General features: G+C 48.4%; 1 protein-coding gene across 1 annotated transcript in view; it reads left to right on the plus strand.

The window, feature by feature from the left end:
• The window catches only part of FYCO1 (FYVE and coiled-coil domain autophagy adaptor 1), a 79,023-nt gene that overhangs the window by 36,321 nt on the left and 32,261 nt on the right, over positions 1-10,441 (plus strand). The window contains exons 12-14 of the mRNA XM_023231844.3: positions 26-175; positions 947-1,158; positions 4,216-4,360. Coding sequence (XP_023087612.1) covers positions 26-175; positions 947-1,158; positions 4,216-4,360 — 507 coding nt within the window. The remainder of the gene's footprint in view (positions 1-25; positions 176-946; positions 1,159-4,215; positions 4,361-10,441) is intronic.

The raw sequence follows: 10,441 nt of genomic DNA on the forward strand, positions 1-10,441 counted from the left end.
TTCTTCCAATGTGGTTTTGTCCCAGGGACAAGGATGCTCTCTGGCAGAAGTCAGATGCCCTGGAATTCCAGCAGAAGCTCAGTGCTGAGGACAGGTGGCTCGGAGACACGGAGGCAAACCACTGCCTCGACTGCAAGCGGGAGTTCAGCTGGATGATGCGGCGGCACCACTGCAGGTCAGCAGGGGGCTCCTGGGTTGGCACCAACACCCTGGTGGGGCCCAGGACCAGAGCAGAGAGCTCCGAAAGAGGACTCTGTGATAGGTGTTGGCACCATGGCTGACTGTTTAGAAAGAGCACATTGCATTTTGGCTTTAAGGGAACCAGGTGAGGAAGGTGTATTAGTTGGGATCCTAACAAGACTCAGGGCTCCCTGAAAGAAAGGGCTCCCTGAAAGAAAGAATACAGAAATGTGGATGGAGTTAGGGATCCCCACAGGGATGGGGCATACCCAGAGACTAGCAGTTCTTCTACCATTCCTGTAGGGACCAGAGGGGAGCGGCATTACTGGAAGCCAGCAAAAGCTGGCCTGAAACCTCACTAGAGGAACACAGGCAGTGCAGAGAAGGATGGATAAAGATGAATCTCGGGCTGGGCTGGGGTCAGGTGCAGAATAATCAGCATAGCTGTGAAGGTCTGTGGTCTCTTAGAGCCTTAGCTTCTGAAATATGGGAGGCATACCTACAGCTTGGTGCCAGGGAAGGTGGGCTCAGCCATACTTTACCTCCCTGCCTCCCAGGACCTTAGGAAGTACACCATGCTTTCACCAAGCTGACAGGAAGGCTTTGTTGGAATCCTGTGAAATGAGCTCATGGCCACATCCTAACGTGGGGGCAGAGCTAGGTCTGATGAGAGTCACATGGCATCCAGAGCCCAGTTTGGGTGCTGAGCAGATCACACAAGATCATAGTGTATCATCCTCACAGCCTGGGCTTGTTTTGTTCCCAGGATATGTGGCCGCATCTTCTGTTACTACTGCTGCAGCAACTACGTCCTGAGCAAGCACAGTGGCAAAAAGGAGCGTTGCTGCCGAGCCTGTTTCCAGAAGCTCAGTGAAGGCCCTGGCTCCCCTGATAGCACTGGCTCAGGCACTAGCCAGGGAGAGCCCAGCCCTGCACTGTCACCAACCTCACCTGGGCCCCAGGCCACAGGAGGCCAAGGTCAGTCTCCTGCCACTACTACCTACTATGTTCTCGAGATGCCACTCCCACCCTGCACCCCGCTTGTTATGGCTAGTTAGTGCTAATAAGCTGAATTCAGTGTTTTCTAAACTTAGGTATTAAAGAGGTGCTAAAATATATTACCACCAACTGGAGACTTTCATTTTGATATATTAGGATTGAAAGAGAATTGAAAAAGGAATAACTTTGTCCTGATAAGATTCAGTGTGATTTAACCTGAAGTCTACGTACCTCTTAATGCATGTCCATGAAATACGCTGCACGCTTTGGAGAATGCTGTCTACCAGAGCCGCAGCCTTGGCATCCAGAGTAACTCAAGGCTAGGAGTTGTGTCTGGAACCATCCATATCCTTCAGTCTCTTCCTGAAGTTGGCTCTTCTTTCATGTCCAAGGAGGGTGTAATCTCCTTTGTGTCCTCCCACTCAGCCCAGTGAAGGAAGTAGTTGGAGTTCTGCTGCTTCTGTTTTGTGCACACCCTAACAGACAGGCCTGGGCTGCCCTTCAGGGCACTGGACTTTGGATGTGGAGCACAGGGAGGCAGAGCTGAGATGGCACAGACAGAAGTGGTCTCAGCTTGTCTCTGCTCGAGCATCATTGCCATCTACAGTTGGTCCCTGTGAACTCCTCCTTGGCCTCTGTCTGGATGCAGGCCAGCCAGCCTTTAGAAATACTGTCCATTCCTCTATTGTTTGAGTGGATTACCAGGTGGTTGGCAGGCCCCATTATGTTGTTGGGTACAAAGAACTGATGAGGATGGGGAGCGTACTTTGCACAGCTGTAGTTTTATCTTCTTCAAATCTTTTGCCCATTTTAAAATGATTTTTAATATTGAATTTTGAGAGTCCTCTGTATATTCTCTACGCAAGTTCTTTGTCAGATATGTATTTTTCAAGTATTTTTTCCCAATCTGTAGCTTGTCTTCATATTTTCTTTCAAAGAGCAAAAAAGTCTTCAAAGAGCAGAAGTATATCATTTTAATGAGGTCCAATGTATCAGTTTTTTTCTGTCATGTATAAATGTTTTTCTTTTTGTTGTCATGTCTAGCTTTACTTAGCCCAAGGACTCACAGACCTTCTTCTGTTGTCTCTTAGAAGTTTTATAGCTTTAGCTTATACATTTAGGTCTGTGATTCATTTTCAGTTATCTTTGTGTGTGGTGCAAGGTATGAATAGAGATTCATCTTTTTGTATGGTTGTCCAGTTATTTCAACACCATTGATTGAAAGACTGTTCTTTGTACCTTTGTCAAAAACCGACTCTATTTTTTTTTTTTTTTTTTTTTTTTTTTGATGCTGCCATGAGAAAGTAAGCAATTGACCTTATACGTGTGGATTTATATCTGGACTTTTATTTTATTCCATGTACCTATGTGCCTATTCTTTTACCAATACCAAACTGTTATGATGACCATAGTTTTATAAAGCATCTTAATATCACGTAGAGTGATTCCAGTTTTGTTCTTTATCAAAGTATTGGCTATTCTAGGTTTTTTGTTTTTCTATATAAATTTTAGAATCAGTTTGTCAACTTCTACAAAAAATCCTGGTGATACTTAAATTGAGATTGCATTGAATCTCTAGTTCAGTTTGGGGAGAATTGACATCTTAATAAAATTGACTCAGTCCATGAACATATTATAACTTTCTATTTATTTAAGTCTTTGGTTTCTGTCAGTGAACATCATTTTAGATCTCTGTTGTCTGCCTTCTCTTCCCTGTGCCAGCCTTGCAAGGCAGGTTCAGGAGTGTGGCTGGGTCTATCGAAAAAAGCAATCCCTGGCCCCTTTTTTCAGCCTATGCCTCAAGCTCTCTATTATACAGACTTGAGACAAGAAGAACAACTTCACTTCTAAAGCAGGGCCTGTCTTAGTGGTCATGTGGCAGGTCCAGCTGGGAACTTTAAGCTCACATGAACCATTTTCCTTGCTAAACACCCCAGGAACTTTGCATGGGCTTACCCTGACTCGTTAGTGACCACAGAGTGCTCAGGTCACTTGTTTTAGTTTTTGACATTTCCTGTCTGCTCATTTTTAATTTTTGATTTATTATTTATTTATTTATTTATTTATTTATTTATTTATTTATTTATTTATTTTTGAGACAGAGTCTTGCCCTGTTTCTCAGGCTGGAGTGCAGTGGTATGATCTTTGCTCACTGCAACCTCTGCCTTCTGGGTTCATGTGATTCTCATGCCTCAGCTTCCCAAGTAGCTGGGATTACAGGTGCCTGCCACCAAACCTGGCTAATTTTTGTATTTTTTTTAGAGACAGGGTTTCACCATGTTGTCCAGGCTGGTATTGAACTCCTGGCCTCAAGTGATCCACTCGCCCCGGCCTCCCAAAGTGCTGGAATTACAGGCATAAGCCACCGCACCCAGTCTTTTTTTCTTTTTGCCTCAAACCTGCTCCCACATTTTTCCATGACATGTGCTGGAGAGTGTTTGTGAGCAGATGACTGGTACAGGAACATTCCTACAGTGGCCTTCGTACTAAGTGGCTTGCACAGTCGGACACAAGGCCCCTGGTTGGAAACCCAGTGCCTGCTGCAAGTCCTTGAGCACTTAGAGGTTCTTTCCCACACATCAGTGGATTAAGGGAAAATGCAGGTCAGACAGACTCCTGCTTTCAAAAATACATGAATAAGTACTGCCTGTGTCTTCTGGAGCAAGGATTTAGTGGCATAGAAGTGTGTTTTCTGTTATTAGGTTCTTTCTTAATAAGATTTTTCCTTCTAAATAAGGGACCTCAGAGAATATGCAAGAGGTTGAAACCTCTCTAAGTCCCTGACTTTGAGAAGTCTCTTAGGTTGTACATTCCATTTCATCTGTAAGCCTTCCTCTACTTTTTTGGAATGTCCCAGCAACCAACCATTTCTCTCAACTCTGGACAGAATAGCTGTCAGTTGAGTGACCAGTTAAATTGTGCCTCAGCAGCTTGTTCTGCATAGCTGCACTCTCTCACTTTCCCAAAGGCCGTTACCCAGTCTGTGCATAACAGTGTATTGTGTCTCTTCTCTCCTGATCTGCCTCTGCTGCCCAGGAGCAAATACAGACTACAGGCCACCGGACGACGCTGTGTTTGATATCATCACAGATGAGGAATTGTGCCAGATACAGGAGTCTGGCTCCTCGTTGCCTGAAACACCCACTGAAACTGATTCTCTTGACCCAAATGTGGCTGAACAGTGAGTAGAGGTCACCCCCATTTCCTGAGTGCTCATGACAGGCCTGGCCCCTGTGCTTTCTTATCAAAGGATGAGGAAAGTGAGACACTGGAAGCAGGACTGACTGTCCTTGCCTAAGGGAAGGTGCCTGAGAACAGTGCTTGCGATGGCCTTGAAGAGCATCCGCGCTCAGAAAGTGGTCAGTGTTGAGCCTTGCAGAGAGCTCCTGGGAGATGTCAGTGGCCCAGGTTTCAGCATCACCATTAAGGCCTGTCTTTCTTGGCTTGAGCGACTATATTAGTTTGCTTGGGTGCTGCATAAAATAGCACAGACCGGGTAGCTTAAATAACAGAAATTTACCTTCTCACAGCTCTGGAGGCTGGAACTGCAAGGTCAGATGCTGGCAGGGCAGGTTTCCTGTGAGGTGCTTCTCCTTAGCTTGCAAATATTTGCCCCCTTGCTGCCTCTTCGTGTGGCTGTCCCTGTTGCATGTCCCTGGTGTGTCTCCACGTCTCTCGATCTGCTCTTCTTATAGACACTGGTCCATTGGATTAGGGCCCACCCTAACAGCATCATCTTAACTTAATCATTCCTCTACAGGCCTCATCTCCAAATGCAGTCACAGTCTGAGGTACTGGTGCTTAGGGCTTCAGCATGTGAATAATTTGGGGCATGGGGAGACAATTCAGCCTATAACAGCAACCCTTGCTGGGCCACCTTTGGCAGTTGCTCAGAGCAACATGCTGCTCTTTAAAAGCCTTGCTCTCAGGCCCCTGTGCTCCTGGTCTTGCTCACCTTACCACCTACCCACTTGGCTTGCCGAGTGATGAAGGTAGAGTGTGGCTTAGTGCTAATGGAATGAAGCATGCCCTAGGGACCACAGGAGTGTAGGGGTTGGGAGAACACTGCAGGCTAATACTGTCAGGAAATGCATCAGAGCAGGGGTGTCCATTCTTTTGTCTTCCCTGGGCCATACTAGAAGAAGAATTGTCTTGGGCCACACATAAAATAAACTAACACTAACGATAGCTAATGAGCTTAAAAAAATATCGCCCTCCCCCCAGAAAAAATTTCATATCGTTTCAAGAAAGTTTATGAATTTCTGTTGGGCTACATTCAAAGTTCTGGGCTGCATGCAGCCTGTGGGCCATGGGTTGGATAAGCTTGCTTCAGAGGAAGATGTTCCAGGAAGGGAAGGCAAGGCCCAAAGTCACAGAGGAAACAGTGAGTAGGGGCTGTCTTGGGTCTTGAGTTTGGTGATTGGATTGGCTTCGTCCATGAAGCTCCAGCACAGTGAGTTTAGTTCATCTTTTGGAAACACTAATCAGGCTTGGTAAGGATGCCATGAGAAACGAAGCTCGGATTTAGTTGCAATTGTCTCTGATAGATGAGTCCTCTCAGAGGTCCCTTTAGCTGCAGATAAACTCACCCAAAGCCTCAAAGTCTTAGCAGTAAGAAAAATATGGACAGGCCTATTACTCTATACCCTGTGGAACCCAAGGGACTTTCCACTCACCTAGCCTGCACTTTGCCCTAGCACTGGTATTTTATGCTGCTTTTAATCAGTGACCTGGATCCACTGAACCTTCCTGACTGCTGCAAGAATGCTGCAGCTTACACAGGCGAGCAGGCTTCCGAGGGCCAAAGCAGCCACGGCAAGGATATCCTTAAGTACTTATTCTCCCTTGGCCTTCTCATTTTTCCAGTGTAGCTATTTGCCAACAAGGTTTTCAAGGAGAGTTTTACAAGGTCAGTTTTTAAAAATATGAATTGTATAAAGTACCACCATATTAAAATGTCAAGAGTTTATGACATGAGACCCATAAGAAAAGGAGGTCCTTGCTTGATGTTTCTCAGCCGCTGTTGTCCGGCTTTAGAGCAGTTTACAAAAAAGCACTGGCTGTTCAGAACCTCAAGAAAGAATTTATGTGGGTCCCAGGTCCCAGACGTTTCTTGACCCATTTTCCCTCTAGTTAAGGACATTCTATGATGCTCCTGCCTCAACATTGAGATCTGCCCAGAATTCAGAGGAAGGCGAAGACTGATCTGTCAGATTGATCATTCAGGATTTCTGCTGCATGTCTTTACTCTTCATGATGCTGCCAGTGCAAGGGACTTTGGGCTTACGTGTATCTCCACAACCCTCTGTTCCCTGACTAGAGAATGACTGAACTCACCATGTTATAGCTTCATGGATAAAGCCAGCCTGATCACCAAACTCACCACACCCAAGATCATCTCTACTACTGTCGCTTCTGTGACTTGGGGCTTTTCCTTTCCTTCCTGGGACACCCCTCCAACCCCTGACCATGTAAGTCTGCAGTGTTCTCCCAACCCCCATGGCTCAATGGTCCCTGGGGCATGTTCCGTTCCATTAGCACTAAGCCATACTCTGCCTCCATCACCTGGAAAGCCAAGTGGGTAGATGGTAGGAGGTAAAGTGAGCAGGACCAGGAACCTGGGGGCCTGGGAGGACATTCTGGCTTGAAAGTGTCTTGCTGCCTCCACTAGCCTGAGTAAGAAAGTGACTGTCCTACAGCTCTCTCTCTGTCTCCTCACCCCTCACCTTCCCCTGCCCAGTAGGAACAAAAACAGAAGGCATTCTGACTGCTGACAAATATGTGTGGTTTTGGTCTTGGGAAATCAGGAACTGTTCCAGGGGAAGGAAACTGCCAGTGTGCTGGTCCACGGCCACCAAGGCGGATGTGGGACTAACTGATGGGAACCTGTAATCCCTGCACTTCTGTTTGGGTGAAGACCCACTCTTCCCAGTCAGTTAAAGGCTGCATTGTCAGATACTTTTTTTGTGCATTAGCTAGAGATAAACCTGAGCATTTCTGGAAGCTTTTTCCTACATTCTTTTTCTTCCTAAGTTGTAAGACCTAAACCGAAAACACCAAGAGTCTGAGAAAGTGTGGGAGATCTAGAGCCCTAGATTTGTGTAAACATCCCTGGCAAGAAACTTTGGGAAAAAATAAGCAAATCCAAGGTAAGAAGGGATCTGGGAGAGATTAAACACTAAGTCCGAATTCGTAAGGAATATCAGCCCACTTGGAAGTAGTGTTGTTGAGAGTGATGCTGTTGAGCGCCTTCCTTGCACCAGCTGCTCTTACACGTGACCTCACTAGTCCTTGTGCAGCCCATCAGGGAGTAGGAATTATCTCATTTTATAGGCAAAGAAGCTGAAGCCTCAGGAGGCTGGATAACTTCTGTTGTTGGAGGTGCCAGAACTAGGCTTTGGACTCCTCCCTCCGGTCCACTGGCTTAAGATTCATTTGGAAGAGTTCAGCTCTCTTCTTTCCATCCCATGGCCCCATTTTGCCCATCTCCCCTGCCTTCATGTTCACTCTTCCGCACACATACACAGTGTTGGGGCTAAGGAAGTTATTTGCCTTGCTCCTCTTCCTGGCAGAGGTGGGTCAGAAAGGGGTCCCAAAGTCCAGCCTGCCAGGGAGATGTGGCCTGATGCTGGGACCCCCTAAGCAACCTCCCAGTGGTCCCTGTGCATGGCTCAGAGCTAGAATGGTTGTGCAGAGCAGGAGCACAGCCCCTGACTTCTGGAGAAAAGATGGTATTCATCGTAGCCCTCTAGACACACCGGTGCACACCCCCTTTTCAGTCACTCGGGCTCACCCTCCACCATCTCCCTGACCAGGTGTCCAGCTGTTCTCTGGACTGAAGCACAGAAGGAAACCAAGCTCTTGTCAGCTGGTGAACCAGGCCTGTGGGGTAAGGGCTGGCAGGGGCACTGGGCTGTGGCTCCCTCAGCCTTTGCTCAGCCTCTACCCAGTCATGGCCTCCTTGAGGCGCGGCCTCCCCCTCTAGCTACCAGATGAACAGACAGTATGGTGGTGAAGAGCTCGAACTTTAGAATCAAACATGCCTGGTCTGCCACCTCCGGGCTCCATGGCTCTAGGCAGTGCAGCCCACGAACTCAGTTTCCTCCCCTATACCGAAGAGACTAGAACAGCACTCACCCCTGGGGTGTTAGGAAGATTGCATGAGAACTGTGTGTGGAGCACTGAGCCCAGCCCAGCGCCTAAAGCCTGGGAAGACTTTCATGGAGGTATGTTGCTTTCCTGATGTTGTGTCATCAGGGGCTGAGCTGTGCATGCTACCGCTACCACCTCAGTACCTTGCACTGCGCAGCCCAGAGGTCTCCTCCAAGGAAGATCCTTCAGATACCCAGATGACCCTAAGTGAGCTTAAACTCTCGCACAGAAATAATCTCTGAACCCTCAGAGCGTCTTTGCCAGTAATTGCTTCAGAGCAGGCGCTTCATGGTCACAGTGTTTAGGGGAGCTGTGGTGGATTTGTCACCCACCGGGAGATTTGACGCTTGCTATCTCAGAAACAAAATGAGAACAGGATATGGTGAATGGTTAAGGTTACAAAGCCACCTTGCGCGTGGGCTTCCCCAAGATCTCTGCCTTCAGCTGAATACAGAGGTGGCAGGTACCCTGTGGCTTGTCAGTGGCAGGAAACCTTCCTGGAGCCAACATTTCTGGGCAAAGAAAGGCTGTTTAGTGAGGTTGTAGTCCTAGCTCTGTTGTATGAGCTTTGACAGGCATTAATCTGTCTGAACTAGTTTTCTCATCTGAAAAGGGGGATGATAGTGCCAGGCCTCCTACAAAATGGCATTAGTTACCAGGGACCAACAGGGACTAGGCAGCTGGAAGGAGGTGCTGCTTTGAGAGCCCCTTGGAGGAGGAGGCCAGAGTGACTGCCCTGACCACTCTTGGTCCCCATTCTCTTTGTTTTGCCTCCACCCCTCCAGTAGGGGTAGCTCCAGGCTTTTCTCTTCTGTGGCACCATGTCCTCAGTCCAGAACATCCACGGAGGACACCTGGGCCCCTAGCTCCCAGGTAGCCCCTAGAGTCAGTGTCGTCTTGTGTTCCCGACATCTCAGATGATGTGGCCGTTAGTGGCCTCTGCCATATCTCTAAAGGGGTTGGAGCCCATAAGTACTGCAGCCACCCCCAGGTGTTGGGAACTTGGTAGGGAAATAGGGAAAGAGCACATCCTTTACCCTCCAACCCTGAGGCCACACCAAGGCAGTGTGTACTCAAGCAGAGCCCACACCCAGCCTGATCCCCTCCCACCAGGCCTCCAACACCATGTGCTGGTGTGGACAAGCGGAGGGGAGAGCCAAGTGGAAGGGAGAAGGGTGGGCTGAGGTTGGGAAATGGCTCTGCCCTGCACATGACCTCAGTCTGCTCTGTGGAATGGAGCCTGTACCGAAAGCATCTTCTGCTTCCTGGGCTGTGGTGTGGATGGAGTGAAATCAAGACATGAAGGCCTTCTGTAATCTGCATGTGCTGTGCCAGCGTTTATTCCCCTACCCAGGGGAAGGGGTTAGAAAACTGACATCTACTCCAAAGAGTGGCAGGTAAGGGCCCAGAGGCATAGGATCAATTAGTGGCTGAGGAGGCAGGGAAGGCAAAGAAAGATTTTGCTGCTGTGCTGTTGCTGGGGCCAGGCAGGCAGGGCTTTCCTAAGCTACAAAAGGCCAGTGCAGGGACCCTGGGAGGGGGCAGGCACCTGGACAGGGAAAGTCCCACAGTCCCAGGTGGCTGCTTTTCTGTTGCTATGGCCAGGCAGGCCCAAGCATTGTGCTCACAAGCACCCCAGGAGGGAAGGCCACCATGAGCCAATGGCGTAGGTGGTGAACCAGGGCTTGGGTCGGGGTGCTGTATCACCTGCTCAGGGGTACACAGTGGTGGAGCTGTCACTGAACACTGAACACTGTCAGAGTGAGCCCAGAGCCTGCATTCTTATCACATCTTGCTGCATCTCTCCATGGGGACTCGTGGAGATGCTGCTGGACCCTGTCTCCTGACTCTACTTCTGCCTCTGTCCCTTGGGCCAGGACACTGTCAGGGAAACCAGGGACGGGTGGCCCCTCTGTCAGAAGTGTTCCATGTTAACATGAATGCACAAAGGGGGAATGACAGAAACTCTCTTTGAAAGCCACTTAAAAGATAAATGTTGCCTTGTCACCCTAAAAGGGCAGATTTTGTAGTTGAAGGAAGCACTCGGAGGTCCATGTGACCTGAGTACAGTAAAACTCTGCTTGTAGATGCATTTAGGCATGGTTATGAA

Source organism: Piliocolobus tephrosceles, chromosome 2, assembly GCF_002776525.5.
Source record: "Piliocolobus tephrosceles isolate RC106 chromosome 2, ASM277652v3, whole genome shotgun sequence".
NCBI lineage: Eukaryota > Metazoa > Chordata > Mammalia > Primates > Cercopithecidae > Piliocolobus > Piliocolobus tephrosceles.